Source organism: Lithobates pipiens, unplaced genomic scaffold (assembly GCF_037356315.1).
Source record: "Lithobates pipiens isolate NorthernLeopardFrog02 unplaced genomic scaffold, aLitPip1_a1.2 Scaffold_27, whole genome shotgun sequence".
Taxonomy (NCBI): domain Eukaryota; kingdom Metazoa; phylum Chordata; class Amphibia; order Anura; family Ranidae; genus Lithobates; species Lithobates pipiens.
Genome location: NW_027507788.1, coordinates 184,500,867 through 184,526,098, shown reverse-complemented (window position 1 = coordinate 184,526,098; position 25,232 = coordinate 184,500,867). Strand labels below are relative to the sequence as shown.

General features: G+C 46.6%; 1 protein-coding gene across 1 annotated transcript in view; it reads right to left on the bottom strand.

Moving 5' to 3' along the window:
- LOC143934407 (ATP-dependent RNA helicase DDX25-like) overlaps positions 1–12,759 on the bottom strand; it is a 66,563-nt gene extending 53,804 nt beyond the window's left edge. Inside the window, exons 1-3 of the mRNA XM_077457995.1 lie at positions 12,644–12,759; positions 8,417–8,456; positions 3,065–3,094 (exon numbers count right to left, since the gene is read on the bottom strand). Of these exons, the coding sequence (XP_077314121.1) occupies positions 3,065–3,094; positions 8,417–8,456; positions 12,644–12,751 (178 nt within the window). The 5' untranslated portion in view covers positions 12,752–12,759. The remainder of the gene's footprint in view (positions 1–3,064; positions 3,095–8,416; positions 8,457–12,643) is intronic.
- Positions 12,760–25,232: the final 12,473 nt, after the last annotated feature.

Below are 25,232 nucleotides of genomic sequence, written 5' to 3'. Positions count from 1 at the left end.
TTTAAAAACCGCTTCAATTCTAAATGAAAGCAGTATAAAAACCTAAAAACAATGTAGTACAGCATATTGCAGCTTACCAATCATTAAATGTGGTGGCTGCTTTTTTTTGGCTTGGTTTGCGAAAAAGTTATAGCATTTAAAAGTAGGGGATAGTTTTATGGCATTTTTATTAATACTTTTTAATATACTAGTAATTAAGGGCGAACAGCCATCTTTGTCATGACTGAGACATTATGGCAGACACATCGGACATTTGACACATTTTTAGGACCATTGTCATTTATACAGCAGTGCTATACAAATGCAGTGATTTCTGTGTAAATGATACTGGCAGTGAAAGGGTTAACCACTAGGGGGCAGTGTAGGGCTTATGTCCAGAGGAGTGATTCTAACTGTGGGGGAGGGGGTGTGGCTATGTGTGACACGTCGCTGATCTCTGCTAATCACATGGAGCAGAGATCAGTGATACTGTCACTAGGCAGAACTGGGAAATGCTTGTTTAACATTAGCATCTCCCCATTCTTCCTCCCCGTGAAGCGATCGCGGGTATCCCTGTGGACTCTATGTATACATATGTGAGAGTCCGAGGGACCCGCGACCCACAGCTGAGGTGGGGGAATGTGTCCACAGGACAACTATTAGTTGTGCGCACTCCACAAATCTGGCCTTCATAGAAGAGTGGCAAAAAGAAAGCCATTAGTCCCATTTGCGAAAAGCCATGTGGGGGACACACCAAATGTGGAAGGCAGCGCTAAGATTGAAATTTCTGGCCTAAAAAAATGCTACGTGTGGAGGAAAACCCTGCACATCACCCTGAACACGCCATGCCCACCGTGAAACATGGTGGTGGCAGACTCATGTTGTGGGGATGCATTTCTTCAGCAGGGACAGGGAAGATGGATGGAGCCAAATACAAGGCAATCTTAAGTGGGGTACACACTGAGAAATCAGAACCGATGAACGAAAATTCATACAAAGGGTTTTTTATTTATCGTTTCAGATCATGCGCAGTTGCTCTTGATTTCTTGTACGAGAATGGTACATATTAAAAAACAAAAATAGTTCATTGTGTATGAGAAATTTTGGAGTTTTGGCCTTTCGAGAATTTTTGGACGAAAAGTCAGAATTGGCCGTGGAAAGTTGTGTACACACTAAACAAAAATTCTATGGATGAAAAGGGTCGATTTTCTTAGTGTGTACTAACCTTTAGAGCAGTGGTTCTCAACTCCTGTCCACAGGGCCCACTAACAGGCCAGATTTTATGTATTACCTTGGGGGAGATGCAGACTAGAATACTGCAATCACTGAGCAGCAAACAATATCACCTGTCATGTATTTCAGTTATCTTGCAAACCTGGCCTGTTAGTGGGTCCCGAGGGCGGGAGTTGAGAACCACTGCTTTAGGAGAAAAATCTGCTCGTTCACAAAAAAAGCAGGTTTATACAAATTTTTATAGTGTATAACATTTTTTATTTTAGTAATGCAAACAAACATTCATAGAAATCCCATGCAGGGGATACAAACGAAGCACGATTAAGAGCCATGGAGAGCTAAAAACAGAACATGCTCACGTGTGTATTACAGCAAACTAGAATGGCCTCCCAATTAAAGGCAGGAAACACTGGGCCCCCCAGGTCCAGGGGAAGGGAACAGGGTGTAGACTAGTCCACTTGAAGAGGGAAAGGAGGGAAAAAAAAACAGGTGTTAGAAGTTGAAGAGGAATCTCCTAGGCTGGGGTGTGGATGGCATCAGGTGGGAAGGGCCAAGCTGGACAGATGCAGGGCGGGAAGTGCATAGGACCACCACAGGGCCATATTCAGCCGATTCTGAATTTTCAAGGGAAAAGCCAATATTTCTCATACGGGAACAGAACTAACATTTTTCGTTTAATGTGTACCATGAAGACTGCGCATGATCAGAATAAAAAATAAAAATTGTTCCCCCGATTTAGTGTGTACCCCGCTTTAGCATCTGCAAAAGACTTGACTGGGGCAGAGTTTCACCTTGCAGAAGGACAATGACCCTAAATATACAGGCCAGTGCTACAATAGAATGGTTTAGATTAGTGCTGCAACAAAATTATTTTCATAATCGATTAGTTGGCCAATTATTGTTTTGATTAATTGGATAACCTTTAAAAAAAAAAAAAGTGTAAAGTTAAAAAAAAAAAAAAAATAAAAAAAACACATTCAGAAGTTCTCAGGCACTTACTGATATATATGGATGGTGAAGTGAGCTGTATGTGCGTTGCACTGCACTTCCTGATATGTAAATAATGCATTCTGTATGCAGGCCAACTAATCGATTATTAAAATAGTTGAAACCCATTTCCATAATCGATTGTTTCAGCCCTAGTTTAGATCAAAGCATATCCATGCACTAGAATGGCCCAAAGTCCAGACCTAAATCCAATTGAGAATCTGTGGCAAGGCTTGAAAATTGCTGTTCAGACGCTCTCCATCCAATCTGACAGAGCTTGAGCTATTTTGCAAAAAAGGAATGGGCAAAAATGTCTCTAGATGTGCAAAGCTGGTAGAGACCTCCCCAAAGACTTGCAGCTGTAATTGCAGTGGACGGCGGTTCTACAAAGTACTGAACCATTTATTATTTTTTCTTCCACTTCACAATTATGTGCCAATTTGTGATCTAGATTATCAAATGTTTGCATTCAGGTTTCATACAGCTTTACCATTAGTCTAATAAAACCATAGAAAACAGCAACCTGCAGCAGGACACCCATGACACTCGCCCTCTCCAATGCACCCCCCCGGTTTGAAAACTAGTCTCGACCAGTCTCTTCAGCACACAACTCTTTTGTAAGCGTTGGGATACCAGGAGCACACTTGTTCAATTCTGAAACTCCTACACTGAACACTGCAGTGATGGAAGGGTTGAAGGATGGACTTAACACTGCAGAGGGGTGTAACAGAGCACCTCTGTTCCTGGGTGCTCTTTAGGATCTTTTGATAGATAAAAGGATGGCTTTATCCAATCATAACTGTTTTGGCAGTTGACAACCCCCTGACCCCCACGCAAAAAAAAAAAAAAAGTGGATATAACTTACCAGAATCATCATCTTCATGGCAGGATTTACCTAAACAAAAGTGACATTTTAAGTTGCAAAATTAAGCTCTCAAACACAACAAAACTGCACACCTTGCAGTGCCTATTGCCAAACAGTGAGTGGACACCCCTCCAAAACAGCAGCCATGGGGAGGCGGGGGCCCTGCAGGGCCAACCATCCCAGGGAGGGAAGTCCATGCACTTTAACCACTTGACCACTGGGCACTTAAACACCCTTAATAACCAGACCAATTTTCAGCTTTCGGTGCTCTCGCATTTTGAATGACAATTACTCAGTCATGCAACACTGGACCTATATGAAATTTTTGTCCTTTTTTTCACACAAATAGAGCTTTCTTTTGGTGGTATTTAATCACCGCTGGGTTTTTTATTTTTTGTGCTATAAAAGAAAAAATACCGAAAATTCTGTAAAAAAACGAATTTTTCTTTGTTTCTGTTAGAAAATTTAGCAGATTAGTAATTTTTTCTTCATAAATTTTGGCCAAAATTTATACTACTACATATCTTTGGTAAAAATAAGTACAAATTGGTGGATATTATTTGGTCTTTGTGAAAGTTATAGAGTCCACAAGCTATGGTGCCAATATCTGAAAATTGATCACACCTGAAGGACTGACGGCCTATTTCAATTCTTGAGACCCTAACATGCCAGAAAAGTACAAATACCCCCCAAATGACCCCTTTTTGGAAAGAAGACATTCCAAGGTATTTAGTAAGAGGCATGATGAGTTTTTTGAAGTTGTCATTTTTTCCCACAATTCTTTGCAAAATCAAGATTCTTTTTACTTTTTTTTTTTTTCACAAAATTGTCATATTATCAGGTTATTTCTCACACACAGCATATGCATACCACAAATTACACCCCAAAACACATTCTGCTATTACTCCCGAGTATGGTGATACCACATGTGTGAGACTTTTACACAGCGTGGCCACATACAGAGGCCCAACATGCATGGAGCGCCATCAGGTGTTCTGGAGCACCCAGGACAATTCTGACATTTCTCTCCTACATGTAAAAATCATCATTTATTTGCTAGAAAATTACATAGAACTCCAAAACATTATATATGTTTTTTTAGCAAACACCCTGGAGAATACAATGGTGGTCTTTGCAACTTTTTATCTCGCACGGTATTTGCGCAGTAATTTTTCGAATGCTTTTTTTTGGAAAAAAAAAACAGTTTTGTGCTTAAAAAAAAAAAACACAGTAAAGTTAGCCCAATTTTTGCATAATGTGAAAGATGAAGTTACGCTGAGTAAATAGATACCTAATATGTCACTCTTCAAAATTGCACACGCTCGTGGAATGGCGGCAAACGTCGCTACTTAAAAATCCCCATAGGCGACGATTTACATTTTTTTTACTGGTTATATGTTTTGAGTTACAGAGGAGGTCTAGGGCTAGAATTATTGCTCTCGCTCTAACGTTCGCAGCGATACCTCACATGTGTGGTTTGAACACCGTTTTCATATGTGGGCGGGACTTACGCATGCGTTCGCTTCTGCATGCGAGCACATGGGGACAGGGGCGCTTTCAAAAAAACTTTTTTTTATTGTTCATTTTACTTTATTTTAGTTTGACATTTTTTTCCCCAAAAATTATTTTTTTGATCACTTTTATTCCTATTACAAGGAATGTAAACATCCCTTGTAATAGGAATATGGCATGACAGGTCCTCTTTACAGTGAGATGTGGGGTCAATAAGACCCACATCTCACCTCTAAGCTGGGAAGCCTGAAAAAAAAAAAAAAAAGATTCTGGCTTTGATCGTATTAGCGATTCGGTAGAAGCACCGGAGGGCGGCGGGAGATGTCTATGGCTGGGTATCTCAGAGCATGGTGTTGCAGGGCAATGCAGAGTGTTGCAGGGCAATGCAGAGTGTTGCAGGGCAATGCAGAGTGTTGCAGGGCAATGCAGAGTGTTGCAGGGCAATGCAGAGTGTTGCAGGGCAATGCAGAGTGTTGCAGGGCAATGCAGAGTGTTGCAGGGCAATGCAGAGTGTTGCAGGGCAATGCAGAGTGTTGCAGGGCAATGCAGAGTGTTGCAGGGCAATGCAGAGTGTTGCAGGGCAATGCAGAGTGTTGCAGGGCAATGCAGAGTGTTGCAGGGCAATGCAGAGTGTTGCAGGGCAATGCAGAGTGTTGCAGGGCAATGCAGAGTGTTGCAGGGCAATGCAGAGTGTTGCAGGGCAATGCAGAGTGTTGCAGGGCAATGCAGAGTGTTGCAGGGCAATGCAGAGTGTTGCAGGGCAATGCAGAGTGTTGCAGGGCAATGCAGAGTGTTGCAGGGAATTGCAGAGTATTTGCAGGGAATTGCAGAGTATTTGCAGGGAATTGCAGAGTATTTGCAGGGAATTGCAGAGTATTTGCAGGGAATTGCAGAGTATTTGCAGGGAATTGCAGAGTATTTGCAGGGAATTGCAGAGTATTTGCAGGGAATTGCAGAGTAATGCAGACTATTTGCAGGGAATTGCAGAGTAATGCAGAGTATTTGCAGGGAATTGCAGAGTAATGCAGAGTATTTGCAGGGAATTGCAGAGTAATGCAGAGTATTTGCAGGGAATTGCAGAGTAATGCAGAGTATTTGCAGGGAATTGAGGGGTTAATTTTCGGTGAGCAGCGATGTGGGCACTGCAGATGCAGCCCACATCGCTGCTGACACCGATCTCTTCCCCCTCCGCTGTACCGATTTGACGGAGCGATCACGTGGTAAACGGCCGCGATGAGCGGCCGTTTACCGTGATTCGTGATGCGCCGGGTCCACTGGACCCAGCGGTCACGGATGCTCTCGTGTGCGCGCCCCAGGGGGCGCGCGAGAGCAGAATTCTGGGAGGCCGTTAATTAACGGCCTCTCAGAGTTAAACAACCGCCCTGAAGCCGTTAATCGGCAATGGGCGGTTGTTAAGTGGTTAAAAAAACAAATACAAAATTATGTTATATACTTACCTTCTCTACAGTTGGTTTTGAACAGAGCAGCCCGGAGCGTCTTCTCGGGTCCCTTTTTGCTGCTCCTGGTCCCTCCCGAGTAGAGGTCGACCGATGCCGATATTTAGAAATCATGGTGGCCGATATATGATGCCGATATGTTAGGCCGATTTTTTGTATTTTTATTTTTTTATCCCCCTTCATCTCATAAAACCTAACAGACACATTTCCCACTGGGGCATTTTTTTTAGGCGCTTTTGGGCTAAAAATAGCACCTGTAAAACAGCTCCCCTGCAGTCTGTGTGAAAGCCCGAGTGCTTTCACAGTGAGGCGATGCGCTGGCAGGATGTTAAAAAAAAAAAAAAAAGTCTTGCAAGCGGCACGTTTAGAGTGGTGTATACCGCTCCTCCACCACTCCTGCCCATTGATATTAATGGGCACCACTGCCAAAGCACATGCAATGCGATTTGGCAGCGGTGCTTCACGGGCGCATTTAACCTCTTCTTCAGCCGCTAGATGGATTATATGCGCCCCACTAGCAGCCGAATAGCACCGCTAAAATGATGGTAAATCGCTGCTAAAACTAGCAGCATTTTACCATCAACGCCTGCCCACTCCAGTGTGAAAGCAGCCTATAAAATAAAAACCGGTAGTCAAAACTTTGAGAAAAAAAAAAAAAAAAAAAGGCTAACTTTACCGTTTTAGTTTTTTTTTTTTAAATCATTTAGTATTTTTTCCCCCAAAAAATTGCATTTGAAAGACCTCTGTGCAAATGCCGTGTGACAAAATATTGTAACAACCGCTATTTTATTCCCTAGGGTCACTGCTAAAAAATATATATAATTTTTTGGGGGTCTAAGTGATTTTCTGGAAGAAAATACAGGACTTTTACTTGTAAGCAACAAGTGTCAGAAAAGATTTAGTCTTTAAATGGTTAAACTGAGAACTCTACACAGAGATGAGGTCATTCATTCAAGTGTAAACATTTTATCTTTTTGCTCTTTTCTTGGAAGACTGCCCAGAGAGGAGACAAGTGCTTCTATGAAGACTCAGGCAACTTACACTGACTTCTATTACAGAAGTAATTTCCAAGTCCCGCTGTAGTTCTAAATCGGCCTTTTTATCAGCTCAATCAGCCGATGCCGATTAATTAAAAAACGGCAAATATCGGCCGATATATCAGTCGACCTCTACTCCCGAGTGCCCCCCAGTCAGCAGCTTTCTATGGGGACACTGGAGCCGAGTCACAACTCTGTTTCCATTCAGGCACAGATCCCCCAATGTGGCCCTGCCCCCCCTCTCCTCTGACTGACAGCCGTGGGAGCCAATGGTCCCGCTGCTGTGTCTCAGCCAACCAGGGAGCGTCCCAGATGGCTTAGAGTTTTGTGGACATCACTGGAGATCGGGCATCAAGTATTAGGGGTGCTGGGGTGGCTGCTACACAAAAGATTTATCCTAATGCATAGAATGCATCAAGATAAAAAACCTTCTGCCTTTACAACTGCTTTAACAATCCAGCAGAGCGTGCAGGTAAAACACCATGACAAATCCTACTTGATGCTTAAGCAAACTCCAGCGCCAGGTAATACATGTCCCCGCAAAGCCGCCCCCCCCCCCCCACTATGATTGCTGTCCTTTACAATGACGATCACTGAAACAGCAATGTTTTCAACTGTCATGAATGGGTTATATTTCTAACAGCCATGATAACTAGGGATCTGTGATTAGCTATAGCCAACCACATGGTACGGTGATTGGTCCAGGTACCATGTGATAGCTGTGGGTCAATCACAGGAAGCACAGCTGTTATGACAATAATTCATATTAGCCTTATGTGATCGCAGGCAGCTCAAAGCAGCCAGGTACCAGGAGCAGCAATCCACCATGCGAGGTGGACACAGCAGTTGCAGTGTGCCCCAGGCTGGATGATGTACATGTATGTGAGCCAGCCTGCGTGTGCTGCCTGCAGTAAATGTACTGTGTGTGCAGATGGCAACTGGGTAATACTACATCATACAAAAAAAAAAAAAAAAAAAAATTCAGACAATTGTGCTTTTCCAACCTTGTAAATGTTTGGGGGAAGATACTTCACTGTCCCACGATGTGCCCTCTTCTCATACATCAATACCTGACCTCACAATTGCATTTTGGCAAAGTGGACAAATGCACAGAAACCAGAAAACTGTGAAAAGCCTCCCAAGAGATATGAAGGAGATTGAAACTGCAAAGTGGGGGGGAAGGGGGGTGTTAACCACATATTAATGATATTTGTACTGGCATAAGATCTTGAACATGTGTGTGGATGTGATGGTTTGGTGTCCACAAACCATCAGCCATATAGCATATTGTCACATACTTGTACTGATATAGTCCCACTGCCATTCCCCACAGTCCATAACCGTACCTGGTAATTTTGTATCCTTGGGAGGAACAAAACCAATAATCTGTAAAATGAAAAAACAAAGTTCACAAAACATTTACAGAAACTAAAATAGACATTTATACCAAATTTGTATGAACTGCAATTCTTTCCCCATCTCCCCTTTCTCAAGTGTACAACTTCAAGAGTTTCACTTTACTTGCATGTAATGCTCTGCAAAAAGGCTGCTTTCACACTGATCAGTTTTTCATTTTTGCGTTAAAAAAAAAAAAAAAAAACACGCATGACCATTAAATCCAATTGAAATCTTCACACTGAAGAGTTGCAGGTCCGTTGCATTTTTCAAAGGCCTGCAAGATGCATGATTTCGGTGCAGTAAAAAGACATCCCCATTGAAATGACTGGAATACGTACCGAAAACACACTGGCTGTTGAGTTTTACTACATTTTTTGCAATGGAGCCGCGTGAAATATAAATTTTTTGTTAAAATTTATGGCAGAGTGCATAGTGCAATAAACAGCAGGTGATCAAATACCAAAAAAAAAATATTTCTGGAGAAAAAAAAAAGCGCAAATTTTGTTTGGGTACAGTGTCGAACAACCACGCAATTGTCAGTTAAAGCGACTCGGGGCCAAATTGTAAAAAGTGCTCTGGTCAAATCTTCCGGGGCTGAAGCGGTTAAATTGCATAATAGCAATTTTAAAATTACATGACCGCCATGGAACTGCAAGCTACGCGTTTGGCTTGAGCTCACAGTGCATCTCCACGATCTGTCAAACAGCGCGGCCCAGGTTAAAATTATCATGGCACAAATTCAATTAAAATTTTTTCCACAGATTTCTTTTGGTGGTATTGGAGCACCTCTGGGTTTTTTTTATTTTGATATGAGAGACAAAATTTTTTTGAAAATATTCACTTTCTGCTGTGAAACTCATCCAATAATTTTTTTTTTTTAAATGGCGGTTATGATCAGCGACATAATGGGACCGCGATGTGCTGTGAAGCAATCCGACACCAAGATTTACCAATACTGGAGCACTCAGAATCTAGTGCAGCTGTGCACAGTAGCCAATCACCATCAGCTTGTAAATTAGGCTTTGGCAATTAAGCCCTGTTCAGGCCTTATGCACACGGACGTTTTTACAGCCGCTTTTTTGAGCGTTTTTTGCATCTTAAAAACGCCTGTCCATGTTAGTTATGGCTTCATGCCCACCTAGGCGTTTTTGAGCTGCAAATGGCATAGGCGTTTTTAAGCTGTAAAAAAAAACCCAGGACCAGTGCGTTCCGTGGCGTGGACCTAGAGCTGTAAAAACGCGAATCGCGGGAAAACGCCCAAAATCGCGCACAAACTCGCAAAAAACGCGCAACATATTGTCTCTTTTCTGAGTGCTATAGCCAAGAGATGTGTTTCTTTATAAAAAAAGATTTTTCCAGGCATTGGAGCTAGCTTTGCAGCCAGTTTTTTTAAAACATCCGTGTGCATGAGCACTCACATTGCAGGTGGGATTGAAATCGTGTTCAGCTGAACTCTCACATTTTCAAATCTGCATTTCATGAGTTTTTGTTGGGGGGGATTTGAAAGACATCTGTGCCAATGTGTAAGCACAGATAGAAATTGAAATAGCCCCCCAAAGGCGCCAAAAGTAGTGCAGGAACTATGTTTGGAAATCGTTGTGGTGCTGCAAAGTCGGCGTTGCACCGATTCGGACGGTGCCTTTTCTGGCAATAGACAAACGAGACATTTTGAGGGTACATCGTAAACAAAATGCATAAAGATGGTGCTGCCATAAGGCTGGATTCACACCTATGCAGTTTTAGTGCATTTTGCAGATTTGCACTACAGTCCATTTAACATGGTTTCCTATGGAACATGTTCTGTAGTGCAAAAAGCACTAAAAATGCATAGGTGTGAATCCAGCCTGAGACCATACAACAGAACAAAAATATTACAGAGCACACATGCAAAAAAAAAAAAAAAAAAAAAAAAAAGGGGGGGGGATTTGGTCACATCATATTGCTATATGGCGCTTAAGCCCACTTACTGCAACAGAGTACCCCATTAGAAGGTCCTACACTATCCATAGACTGGGAGAGCCTGCTTCTCTGAACCATGGGAGCTATACTCCTCTATATGGGAGAACATAATGTCTCCACCATGACACAGGTGGTCACTAATGAGAGGTACTTACTGTACTTAAACCTGGAAGCCGATTGGTTTCTACACAGAATAGAGCCAGATTTTGGACTTAGAAGCTTTAGTAACTCACTGCCACCAATACAGAAATATGCACGGTCACCGTACTTATGACTGGTAGGGAATAGGTTAACCAGGGGGAATTAAAGGGGTAACTGTAGGGAGGGGCACTGCACCAACTGATTACCATAGATGTGGCACTGCCCCACCCCCCAACACATGGGGGGGGGGCTACTGCTTCACAACACAGGTGGGGCCATGATACAGGGGCAAACCACTCCACCCACCAGAGATTGGGGGGCACACCGCCCGGCAATCACCAGATGAAGGGGGGCACACCAGAGATGGGGGGGGGGCACACTGCCCCGCAATCACCAGAGATGGGGGGGGGCACGCTGCCCCGCAATCACCAGAGATGGGGGGGGCACGCTGCCCCGCAATCACCAGAGATGGGGGGGGGCACGCTGCCCCGCAATCACCAGAGAGGGGGGGGGGGCACGCTGCCCCGCAATCACCAGAGATGGGGGGGGAGGCACGCTGCCCCGCAATCACCAGAGATTGGGGGGGGGGCACGCTGCCCCGCAATCACCAGAGATGGGGGGGCACGCTGCCCCGCAATCACCAGAGATGGGGGGGGGGCACGCTGCCCCGCAATCACCAGAGATGGGGGGGGGGGGGCACGCTGCCCCGCAATCACCAGAGATGGGGGGGGGGGGCACGCTGCCCCGCAATCACCAGAGATGGGGGGGGGGGCACGCTGCCCCGCAATCACCAGAGGGGGGGGGGGGGCACGCTGCCCCGCAATCACCAGAGGGGGGGGCACGCTGCCCCGCAATCACCAGAGGGGGGGGGGGCACGCTGCCCCGCAATCACCAGAGAGGGGGGGCACGCTGCCCCGCAATCACCAGAGATGGGGGGCACGCTGCCCCGCAATCACCAGAGATGAGGGGGGGCACGCTGCCCCGCAATCACCAGAGATGAGGGGGGGCACGCTGCCCCGCAAACACCAGAGATAAGGGGGGCACGCTGCCCCGCAAACACCAGAGATAAGGGGGGCACGCTGCCCCGCAAACACCAGAGATGAGGGGGGGCACGCTGCCCCGCAAACACCAGAGATGAGGGGGGGCACGCTGCCCCGCAAACACCAGAGATGAGGGGGGGCACGCTGCCCCGCAATCACCAGAGATGAGGGGGGGCACGCTGCCCCGCAATCACCAGAGATGAGGGGGGGCACGCTGCCCCGCAATCACCAGAGATGAGGGGGGGCACGCTGCCCCGCAATCACCAGAGATGAGGGGGGGCACGCTGCCCCGCAATCACCAGAGATGAGGGGGGGCACGCTGCCCCGCAATCACCAGAGATGGGGGGGGGGGGCACGCTGCCCTGCAATCACCAGAGATGGGGGGGGGGCACGCTGCCCCGCAATCACCAGAGATGGGGGGGGGGCACGCTGCCCCGCAATCACCAGAGATGGGGGGGCACGCTGCCCCGCAATCACCAGAGATGGGGGGGGCACGCTGCCCCGCAATCACCAGAGAGCCAAAAAGAAAACCCCAAACAAACCAAACCCCCCCCCCCATCAGAGGTAGCAGTGCCGTGGGTGGTAGGTTGGACCCCCTGCCATGTTTTTATTGCCAAGTTTTCCCCTCTGCAGGAGAGATCTTTTCTCCATTTGGAGAAATCATTCCCATTGGGGCCGCAGGTACATACAAAGCACTGTGTTGTCACCTGAACAGAAGTGGAGAATCTTCCACTAGGGGCCACCTAAGGAGGCCTCGACCTTTGCAGACTTTTCTTCAGAAGAGGAAGCACATGGGAATCTCCTCTGTGGGGTCACAACACGTTAGGCCTAGATGTTTGCTGTTCCATATTGCAGTGCAGGATATTTCCCAGCACAGCGATGTATGGGGGTGTAGTGTGCTATAATAGGCCTGCACTGTATTAATATGATCCTTACACACAGACGGGGCACTGGACTAATATTTCCAGGGTTGTCCCTTACTCAGAACCAACCCAACCGCTTTCCTTCCTTCCTCCCCCCTGTCTATACACTCACATTATTGTTCTGCAGGTCGCTGGGCTTCCCAAACGGGTACCACTTCTCCACCCTGCCCGCCAGAGCCCCCCGTCCCCGGCCTCGTGTTCTGCACAGCGCCTCCGCCATCTCTCGTCTTCTCCGCACCTCGCACGCGGTTAGGAACGCCTGGGCGTGGCCTTTATAGATGAGGACACGCCCCCTGACTTCGCCCGGGCAGAACGTCACGGCGCTACGCAGCACGTTGGCGGGAAACAGTGTGTATGGGCCTTTCTGGTCCTCCTTAGTTGCAGGTGGCGCTGTGAAGGGCATGGTTCTTACAGGCTTCTCCGTGCGTTGATTGGGGCCAATGAGCTGTGAGGGCGACAGAAACTCAGAAAGAGAGAGGGGTGAGTCAGTGTACTATAAACATTGTCAGGGGACCTCAGAGGGTGTTATTGTCACCCGTTAGTGTGATCTTAGACTTAGTGGATACCTGGGTGACCTCACAGCTTATGTCCCTGGAGGGTCTTGGTGTGACCTCGAATGGTGTCAATATGACCCCTAAAATTTGTCACTGTCACCATTATGACATCAGTGGACATTGTGTGACCTCAGAGAGCATGTGACCTTAGTGGGTGTAGGTATGGCATTAGACCATGTCAGTGTGACCTCAAAAGGGGGGTGGGTGTAGGTATCACCTTGGATAATGTTGGTGTGACCTCAGAGCCTCACTATAACCCCTAAAGGTTGCAATGCGACCTTAGAGGACATCCGGATGACCTCTAAATGTTGTCAATGAGACCTTGGAGGGTGTTTGTATCAGGCATCGGTGTGACCCCCCAAAGCTTGTCAATGTGACACCTTAGCATAGGTATGACCTTTAGATAATGTTGGTGTGACCTCAGATAGCATTTGTATCACCCCCAAAGGTTGCAGTGTGACCTCCAGAGGACATTAGTATGACCCCAAATGGTGTCATTTGACCTCAAAAGGCATTGGTATGACTTTAGGGGTATCATGTGACATCAGAGGGTATCGTGAACTCACAGGGTGTCAATAGAACCCCTAGAGGTCATCAGTGTGACCTTAGTGGACATCTGTGTTACCTCAGAGCATGTGACCTCTAAAGGTTGTCAATGTGACCTTAGAGGATATAGGTATCACATTAGACCGTGTCAGTGTGACCTTAGTGGGTGTAGGTATGACCTTGGATAATGTTGGTGTGACCTCAGAGCGCCAGTATAACCCCTAAAGGTTGCAATGCGACCTTAGAGAATGTGAGGGTGACCTCAGAGAGCATATGACCTCTAAATGTTGTCAATGTGACCTTGGAAGGTGTTTGTATCAGGTATCAGTGTGACCCCCAAAGCTTGTCAATGTGACACCTTAGCGAGCATAGATAATGTTGGTGTGACCTCAGAGAGCATTCGTATCACCCCCAAAGGTTGTATGATCTCAAATGGTGTCATTTGACCTCAAAAGGCATCGGTATGACTTTAGGGGTATCATGTGACTTTAATATAACCCCTAGAGGTCATCAGTGTGACCTTAGTGGACATCTATGTTATCTTAGAGAGCATATGACCTCCTAAAGGTTTTTATTTTTTTTGCGCAACAAACAAAAAAGACCAGCCATTTAAAAAAAAAAAAACGTTTTTTTACTTTTTGCTATAATAAATATCCCCCAAAAATATATAAAAAAACGAATTTCTCCCTCAGTTTAGGCCAATATGTATTCTTCTAAATATTTTTGGTAAAAAAAATCGCAATAAGTGTATATTGGTTTGCGCAAGAGTTATAGCGCCTACAAAATAGGGGACAGATTTATTGCATTTTTATTAAATTTTTTTTATTTTTTATTATTAGTAATGGCGGTGATCTGCAATTTTTATCGTGACTGTGACTTTGCGGCGGAGAGATCAGACGCTTTTGACACTATTTTGGGACCAGTGACATTTATACAGCAATCAGAGCTAAAAAATAGCCACTGATTACTGTGTAAATGTCGCTCGCAGGGAAGGGGTTAAACACTAGGGGGCGATCAAGGGGTTAAGTGTGTTTCCTCAGTGTGTTCTAACTGTGTGGGGGATGGGCTACCACTGACAGGACAGAGATCACGGCTCCTAATGACTGGGAGCAGTAGATCCTTGTCATGTCACTAAGCAGAACAGGGAAATGCCTTGTTTACATGGGCACTTCCCAGTTCTTCCTCTCCTCATTGCATTCACGGGCCGCCTGCGGACATCGTCATCTCCTGCTATCCTGCTTTTGCGGACTGATGTATGAGTACGTCAGTTTGCACAGGAGTGTCATTCTGCCAACTTGCATCAGCGTGAGGTTGTTGGCAAGCGGTTAATGTTGGCGTAACTTCTGAGTGTCAGTATAACCCCTAAGGTTTTCAATGCGACCTTAGAGGACAGTGTCGGTGTGACCTGAAAGGGCATCAGTGTGACCCCCCCAAGAGGATGTCAGTGTGGCCTTAGTGGGTGTAGGTATCACCTTAGATAATGTTGGTGTGACCTCAGAGCGTCAGTATAACCCCTAAAGGTTGCAATGTGACCTTAGAGGATGTGAGGGTGACCTCTGAGGGCATATGAACTCTAACAGTTGCCAATGTGACCTTGGAGGGTGTTGGTATGACCTCAGGGATCATCAGTGTGACCTCAAATGGTGTCATGTGACCTCAAAGGGCATCAGTATGACTTTAAATGGTGTCAGTATGACCTCAAAGGGTTTCAATATAACCCCTAAAGGTCGTCGCTGCGACCTTAGAGGTCACCAGTATGACCTTAGTGAACATCTGTGTGACCTCAGAGATCATATGACCTCTAAAGGTTGTCAGTGTAACCTTAGAGCATATAGGTATGACATTAGACAGTGTCGGTGTGACCTGAAAGGGCATCAGTGTGACCCCCCCCCCCCAGAGATTGTCAGTGTGACCTTCATGGGTGTAGGTATCACCTTAGATAATGTTGGTGTTACCTCAGAGCGTCCAGTATAACCCCTACAGGTTGCAATGTGACCTTAGAGGACGTGAGGGTGACCTCAGAGAGCATATGACCTCTAAAAGTTGTCAATGTGACCTTGGAGGGTGTTGGTATGACCTCTGGGATCATCAGTGTGATCTTTAGAAGGCATCAGGATGACCTCAAAGGGCATCGGCGTGACCCCCAAAGATTGTCAATGTGATCCCTTGGTGAGCATATGACCTTTAGATAATGTTGGTATGACCTCCAGAGAGTGCCAGTATAACCTCTAAAGGTTGCAATGTGACCATAGAGGATGTATGGGTGACCTCACATGACGTTCGTATGACCCCTAAATGTTGTCAATGTGACCTTGGAGTGTGTTAGTATGACCTCAGGGGTCATCAGTGTGACTGCAGATGGTGCTAGTTTTACCGCCAGGGAATTTAAAGCAGACCCCCCCATATTTTACAGCCAAATAGGCATCCGTCATAGCCCCTGTTTGATCTGCAGTTGCCATAGCGCTGCTCCTATGATCAGTTATGACACTAGCATTTGATGGCTTGACAGATCAGCTAAAATCACAAACAACTGTGACAGTTCTTCATATGTAGCACTAACCCCCGAAGGAGCTGCTGGTTATTTTTGGGCTTACCGTTACCTTCCGTTCTCCTTGTTGCACGTCTAGGGGATGTCCCGTGGTAGATGGTCCAGTAACTTGATCCACTTGAATGGATTTTATTTGCAAAAACTCAGACCATTGAACTGTCTTTCAACTTGGGATCAGAGGGTTGGGAAGGAAAGTTCAGGTTCTCTCAATGTCAAAGTCCAAAAATGTTAAAGAACTTGCTTACTTTGACTGCATTCAGAGAACAGCCATTCTCAGCTGGATGATCACTCAGGTTGGACAGTCCCTCTCTCACAAGGCCTAGCAGCCAACCGGGTGCTTACTCAAAGTCTTTATCACTGACGTTGTTGCAGAACACGTAGGGAAACTAAGCTGTAGGACACTTGTAGGATTCCTGGATTTCTCAGCCTGCTTGGCGATATCCACAAGACCGGATTCTCTCGGTTACTTCAGCCCTTCCAGGCTCTTGTTAAGAAAACCAACCCGTACGTGGTGTTCTTCTAAAGAATCCTCCCCAGGAATGCTTGAAGTACACTGGGTCTCTCCCGAACCGGAGACAGCACCCAGCCACCTCAGAATCCTCCTCTAGTTCCCTTGCCTTGGGCTAGCCAGCCCTGAGACATCAAAGTCGGGTGGATCCGCACCCCAGGCCATAGCCTTCCTGGGGGCTGGTCAGGAGGACCAGGTCCATGTAATCAGCACAACATACTGGACCGGAACCCCGAACCACGTGACGTCCGCATCTTAAATACCCTCTCCCAGAGGGCACAGCGATAGGGCCACTCCCACTGACCTGGCTTCGGAAGAGAGTAACTTAAGCACCTGACCAGACTATCGTTCCATGCTTGCCAAAGAGACAGTGCCCCCTGTGGCCAGGCTGAACATCTCACAGCCCAGTCAGACTGACACAGAAGTCAAATTTAGGCAAATAGATTCAAACCAAACTGTAGTTTGGGTAAAGATAAATTTTGAAAAACACATAGCGCGTGCTCTTCAGGAGCCCGGCGCTACAGATAGAAGGCCTTGAATGTAATTTTTCAGTATGACCTCCAAAGGGTGTCATGTGACATCAAGGGGGGGTGTCAATATAACCTCCAAAGGTATTGTGAAATCACAGGGTATAAATATGTCGCCTACAGGTTATCCGTGCGAGTTTAGAGGTAATCAGTATGACCTTAGTGGACATCTCTGAGGTAACACAGAACATATGACCTCTAAAGGTTGTCAATGTGACCTTAGAGGATATGTATGTGACACTAGATGGCGTCAGTGTGATCCCCAAAGTATGTCAATGTTACCTTAGCGCAGGCTTCGACAAATCCCAGGCGCCAGGTCGCCGTTGCGACTAGAAATTGTGCCCTGGCGCCTGGGTTTTTGTCACTGACAGGGGCCTCTGCTACAGGGCTGGCTGTGGGGTCTTGGAAAGTGGAGGCCCTCCAGACACAGAGCACTGTCTGGTAGTCGGGATGGAGCAGGAAGAGAGCAGCTTAGCAGCCGCTGACATCCTCCTCCCTTCTCCACACACTGTTGGCAGAGCAGCGCCGCAGTGTATGAAAATATATGTAGAGAGGAGCTGTCGAAAATGAGGCTGGACAGGACCCAGCTATCCAACACCAGCCAATGGGATGGGATCTGGGCGAGCCGATACGTGTATGTGGCCACGCCCCTTTCTTAAGCAGCCCAATCATTGGCTGGATAGCTGCTGGGTCCCGCCCACCCCAGGTCCCACCTACCTCTGACATCACGCTGAATTTGTCAGCTCCTCTCTCTCCCTACAGTTTCACACACTGCAAAGCATTCAGTTTCACAGTTACACTATCGGCTGTGAAACATTCCAGTGCCACCTGCCAGTGCCATGTGCCACCTGCCAATGCCAGTTAGAGCCACCTGCCAATGCCAGTTAGTTCCAGTTAGTGTCATGTGCCAGTCAGTGCCACCTGCCAGTGCCACTTGCCAATCAGTGCCACCTGCCAGTGCCATCCAGTGCTACGTGCCAATGTCACCTGCCAGTTAATGCCATGTGCCAATGCCAGTTGGTGCCACCTGCCAGTGCAATCCAGAGCCACTTGCCAATCAGTGCCACCTGCCAATGCCAAGCAGTGCCTACCAATGCCACTTGCCAGTGTCACCTGCCAGTTAGTGCCACCTGCCAGTGCTACCTGACAGTGCCACCTGCCAATGCCAGTTAGTGCCACTTGCCAATCAGTGCAATCCAGTGCCACTTGCCAATCAGTGCCAACCAGTGCCACCTGCCAATGCCTACCAGTGCCACCTGCCAATGCCAACCTGTGCAATCCAGTGCCACCTGCCAATGCAATCCAGTGCCACCTGCCAATGCAATCCAGTGCCATCTGCCAGTGCCACCTGCCAGTGCCAACCATTGCCACCTGCCAGTGCCAAGCAGTGCCAATTGGTGCCACCTGTCAGTGCTGCCCATCAGTGGCACCTCAGTGCTGCCTATTGGTGCCCATCAGTGCCACCTGTCATTGCCCATCAGTTCCAACCTCAATGCCGCCCCATCACTGCCCATTAGTGCAGCTTATCAGAGCACATCAGTGAAGGAGAAAAAAAAAACCCTATTTGCAAAATCTCATAACAAAACAAAAGTTGTCAAGCCCTGCCTTAGCGGGTTTAGGTATGACCTTAGATAATGTTGGTGTGACCTCAGACAGCCTCAGTATAACACCAAAAGGTTGCAATGTGACCTTAGAGGACCTTTGGGTGAGATCAGAGGGCATCGGTATGATCTCAAAGGGTGTAACGTGACCTCAGAGGGCATTAGTATGACTTTAGAAGGTGTCGTGACATCAGAGGGTGTCTGTATGACTTCAAAGGGTGTCATGTGAACTCACAGGGTGTCAATATAACCCCTAAAGCTCTCGTTGCGACCTTAGAGGTCATCAGTATGACCTTAGTGGACATCTGTGACCTCAGAAAGCGTATGACCGCTAAAGGTTGTCAATGTGACCTCAGAGGACATCAGTATGACCTCAAACAGCATCATGTGACCTCAGGGGTGTCAGTATGACTTTAAAGTGTGTCAAGTGACTTTACAGTGTATCAATACGACCCCTAAAGGCCATCAGTGCGACCTTAGAGGTCATCAGTTTGACCTTAGTGAACATCTGTGTTACCTCAGAGAGCATATGACCTCTAAATGTTGTCAATCTGACCTTAGAGGAAATGGGTATGACATTAGACAGTGTTGGTGTGACCTGAAAGGGCATTGTTGTGATCCCCAAAGGTTGTCAATGTGACCTTAGCGAGTGTAAGTATGACCTTCATGTTGGTGTGACCTCAGCATCAATATAACCCCTTAATTTTGCAGTGTGATCTTAGAGGACGTTTGAGTGACCTCAGAGGGCATTGGTATGACCCCTAAAAGTTATGACATCAAGGGGTGTCGGTATGACCTCAAAGGGTGTCATGTGAACTTAGAGTGTGAATGAATGAATTAATGAAATATTTGTATAGCGCACAACGCGAACTGAATCGCCTCAAGGCGCTGTGATGAGCTTTGGTCATCAGCTAGAAGAGGAAGGTCTTGAGTTTTTTCCTAAAATTAAGGTGGTTTTCTTCCAGGCGGATGTTGATTGGTAGAGCATTCCATAGCCGAGGTCCTTGGACAGCGAATCTCCTATCCCCCGTAGATTTGTACTGGACTTTTGGCACGAGGAGGAGGTTTTTGTTGGCTGATCGAAGACTGCGGTTTGGTGTGTAATGATGTATTTTCTCAGCTAGGTATTGAGGAGCTTCTCTATGCACACATTTGTGGGTGAGGCAGAGGGTCTTGAATGTGATCCGATTCTTTACGGTTAGCCAAGGTAGGCTCCTCAGGGAAGGAGAGATTGATTCCCAGGGTTTTTTTCTTGTTATCAGCCTTGCCGCCATGTTTTGGATAAGTTGTAATCGTGCAAGTTGATATTGTGGTAATCCTATGTAAAGCGAGTTTGCGTAGTCCAGTCGTGAATTAAAGAGGAGCTGCACAAAAAAAAAAAATATTAAAAGCCAGCAGCTACTAATATTGCAGCTGCTGACTTTTAATAATATCACACTTACCTGTCCCAGGTTCCAGCGATGTCGGCGGCAGATGACGAGCGATCGCTCGTCTCGCTGCAGCCACCGCCGCCATCCTCTGTCAGGGAATCGGGAAGTGAAGCAAGAGGGCTTCACTGCCCGGTTCCCTACTGCGCATGCGCGAGTCGCGCTGCGCTGGTTCCCCACTGTGTCTCTGGGAACTGTGTGTTTCCCAGAACACAACGGGGGGGGGGGGGCGGAGCCATGCGGCGGTGGGCGGAGCCATGCGGCGGTCTGGCCGGAAGTGGGTGCAGTTACCTGGATTATCCAGGTAACTGCACCCCCCTCCCCCCCGAAAGGTGCCGATTGTGGCACCGGAGGGGGGGAGGGATAATACTAGCGGAACTTCCCCTTTAGGGTGAAGAACCGCTTTAATGATTGTTCCAACTACCACTGCTTTGTCATTCTTTGGGATAAAAGGGATGAGTCTGCATAGCATGCGTAGCAGATGGTGAAATCCACTGACTACTGCTCCTATTTGTGCATCCATTGACATTTGTGAGCCTAAAATAACCCCAAGACTCTTGGCCTTGGTCTTTGGGGAGATGGTCTGCCCAAAGACGGTGGGTGGAGTCCAGGAGGTTTTGGTTACGGAATTATGATTTGGGTGTAAGATAAGAAGCTCTGTCTTTGATTTGTTGAGTTTGAGGGAGTTGGTGGTCATCCAGTCTTCTACTGAATTGAGGCAGTTTTCAAGTTGTAGGTGGTGATCTTTTTGTCCAGTGATACGGAAATAAAGTTGCGTGTCGTCAGCGTATGAGTGGAAGCAAAGGTCTGAACATCTGATGATTTAGAGGAGTGGGTGGATGTAAATGTTGAAAAGAACTGGTGAGAAAGGTGATCCTTGAGGGACTCCGCAGGCAACTGCCCGGGTTTCAGAGAAGAATTTTCCTAGTTTCACTGTCTGTGAACGATTTCCTAGGAAGGACGGAAACCATTGGAGATCTACGTCTTGGACTCCGGCTACTTCTGTGAGGCGGACGAGTAGAGTTTTGTGGTCTACTGTATCAAACGCTGCGCTGAGGTCTAACAGTACGAGGAGACACGGCTCTCCGTCATCCGCTGCTTTGAGGGCATCGTCCCAAATCTTGAGGAGAGCTGTTTCTGCTCCATGACCCGGGCAGAAGCCTGATTGCAGCGGGTCCAGGAGTTTGTGTGTATCCAGGTGGAGTTGTAACTGTTGTACTACAGCTTTCTCCATGATCTTCGAGATGGTGTTAAGGCTTGTGATTGGCCTACGGTTGTTTGGGTCCTGAGGGTCCAGGTTAGGTTTCTTTAGCAGAGGTTTGACGATGACTTGTTTGAAGGTGCTGGGAACGATCCCTTCTTGGAATGATCGGTTTATCAGGTGCGTCATAGTGGGAGCCACGATGTCGGAACATTCTTTGTGCCAATATGGCCCCTAAAGGTCATTAGTGCGACCTTGGAGATTACTTTAGTGGACCACTGTGTGACCTCAGAGAGCATATGACCTCTAAAAGTTTTCAATGTGACCTTAGAGGATGTTGGTATGACCTTTAGGGGTCATCAGTGTGACCTTAGAAGGTGCAGGTATGACCTCCATAGTGCACCAGTGTGACTTCAGATGGTGCCAGTGGGACAAAGGATTTTAAAGCAGAACTAAACCCAGCCCCCCCCCCGCTTATCTTTTACAGCCAACTAGGCAGCCATCATAGCCTCTGTTTGATCTGCAGTTGTCATAGCGTAGCGTTGCTCCTATGCTCAGTTGTGACTCCAGCATTTGATGACTTGACGGATAAATCACAAGCAACTGCAACAATATTGACTGGGTGTAACAAGACGTCAACTGCCACCTTCTGACAGCAGGCATACTATGGCTGAGTGTAGGGTGTACCAAGATAGCAGTGCGGTGTTCTGGCAGAATGTCACTTCCGTTACTGAATCTGACGGGTCGCCAATTCTGAAGGAACACCCAGCATTTGTCTTGGGAAAACAAAACAACATAAAACTATTATTTAATATTTATTATTATAAGTTGTAGTGAGGCCAATCTGTGCCCATTACTTATTATGTCAATTGCCAATCAGTGCTGCCTTTCAGTGCCTGCCCATCAGTTCCCATCAGTGGCCACCAGTGCCACCTATCGGTGCTGCTTATCAGTACCACCAATCAGTTTGGTGCTGCATATTAGTGCCTCCTCGTCAGTGCCCATCAGTAGACTATTGATTGTCTGTATTGTGCTTTTAAAACTGTCACATGACATTATAAATAAATAGTATCAGTATCGGTACTTGTACTCGGTCTTATAGTGGTATCGGTGCAACGCTACCATTTACTATGATCAGCTGCGTCCTAAGGACGCAGCAATCACATAGTGCTCCGCCGGGACATCCTCCCAGAAAAGTAAGCCCGCGCTTTTTAGCCATCTTTCGGCTATATGGCATGCATGAGCTGGTTAATGCAGATGTGTGAATGTTTGTTTTCATTCGAAAGCAACTACAGCCAAAGTCAACAGCCTGTACCCTACCAACGTGGCTTTCTGTGTCTCATTCATGGTGGGACACGTAGAAACACGGCATAATTTCACCACCTTGGGTTAAAGGAGACTTCCAGCCTGAGCTCGTTTGGCTGGGCTTCTCCTTGGGCTGCTTTCACACTGAGGCGCTTTACATGCGCTATAGCGCTAAAAATAGCGCCTGTAAAGAGCCTCTCCTGTCAGTCCAGTGTGAAAGCCTGAGCGCTTTCACACTGGAGCAGTGCGCTGGCCGGACCCTAAAAAAAGTCATGTAAGAGCGGTGTATACACCGCTCCTAAAGTACCCCTGCCCATTGAAATCAATGGGCAGCGCCGCCGAAGTGGCGGCAAAGCGCCGCTTTTGACCCCTTTTCGGCCGTTAGCGGGGGTTAAAAGCGTCCCGCCATTGGCTGAAAAGGGCCGCAAAAACGACAGTAAATCACCGCTAAAAATAGCGGCTCTTTAGCGCCAACACCCCATTGTGAAAGTAGCCTTGGTGTCACAGGAGTGCAATTTGTGTGACCCGTTTTCAGCAGAGAGCGGTCTGAAGTTTTTGCTCTCTGCTGACGTCCCACAGATCAGTCCAGGCACCGCGGCATCCCGACTCTGGGAGTCTGGATCCGGTGTAGTGTCATATTTTGCTCCCCATCGTAGAATGCTCCGGAAGTGACATTGCGGACAGAAATTTCACACTGCGCACGCGCGATGCGTTCCAAACACTTGCGCCATGCATTCCAGAGGATTTACGACAATGCCGTTCAGTGAAACCGTCAGATAATGTCACGGAAGTGAGGGGAGGTAATTGTTACGTTAACTTTAGACAGAACGGAGAGAGAGCGGGTAACCGTGGCTCGGGGAGGGGGATTACCTCCCCTCACTTCCGTGACATTATCTGATGGTTTCAATGGTCTGCATTGTCGCAAATCCTTGGGAACGCACGGCGCCAGTGTTTGTAACGCATCGTGCATGCGCAGTGCGACATTTCTGGCCGCAATCTACGATGGGGAGCAAAATATGATACTACACAACCAGGAGCCTGGACTGATGGCAGTCTCAGTGAGCCGCTCCCCACCCCTCCACAGCTCAGCGCTCCAATGAGCGTGGAGGAGCAGGGCAGGAGAGCTGCTGATTGACAGGCAGCAGCTCTCCGCTCTGGGAGCTGAGAGAAACAAGCTATCGGCGATGTTCGGTGCCTCGGTTCTCAGTGCAGAGACGCCGGGGGGACAGATGCAGCATCCACCTAGTATGATTATGATTATGGGGGGAAAAAATTCCCATACTTCTCTTTTAATGCATCTGTGTCAGCTCTGAATTGAGCTAAGCAGAGCTGTCCACTATTGTGCACAGGAAAATGAAAAGGAGAAACTGGTTGTTGCTGTAGAATCCCAAGGAGAAATGGATTTGTTTAGATGGTAGGAACAGTTCTTCCTGCGTGAGGCCAAGTTGAGGGTGATGCACATTAATAAAAAAAAATCCTGCTCCTAAATAAATGATCAGTTTACAATGGTTACATTCTTTGTTTTCATCATTAATAAGATACGACTGGGCACCCATTAGCTAAGAGAAGCTCGGCTCCTGCACTCCGTATTCAGCTGTCACCTAAGGGTGCAGCTCTGGTTACCTCAGAACTGGATATGTGGAGGCAAAGTTCTAAAGTGTTACATCTCCTCCGTCACAGAGCGACAGAGTAACATTTCAGGTTAGAAGAAAGACTGTTATCAAAGACTGAGCTACAGACGCAAAGCACAAAGAAAGAGACGACATGCTGCAACTATTATCCAGATTGCACAAGGTTAGGTGTTGATTGGATAATGGGGTTAGTCTCAGAATTAAGGAGTAGCTATGGGCAAAATGTAAAAATGACATACAGCAAATATAAAAAGTCTACACCCCCCCTTAAAATGTAAAAAATAAAAGAAAAAATGAGACAACGATAAATAATTTCAGAACTGTTTCTGCCTTTTAACTGCTTCAGGCCCGGTAGATTTTACCTCCTTCCTGACCAGAGCACTTTTTGCGATTCTGCACTGCATCGCTTTAACTGACAATTGTGTGACGCTGCACCCAAACAAAATGTATGTCTTTTTTTTTTTTCCCACAAATAGAGCTTTCTTTTGGTGGTATTTGATAACATAACCTCTGTGTTTTTAATTTTTTTGTGCTATAAACAAAAAAAACACAATTTTGAAAAAAAAGTAATATTTTTAACTTTTTGCTATAATATCCCCAAAAATTTATAAAATTGTTTTTTTTCCTCCATTTAGGCTGATACGTATTCCTCTACAAGCATATATTGATGGGTTTGCGCAGAAGTTATAGCGTCTGCAAAATAGGGGATAGATTTATGGCATTTTTATTATTTTTTTATTATTATTAGTAATGGCAGCGAGCTGCGATTATTATTTTTTTTATTATTTATTTATTTTTTTTATATATTTTTTTTATTGTGACTGTGACACATCTGACACTTTTGTCACTATTT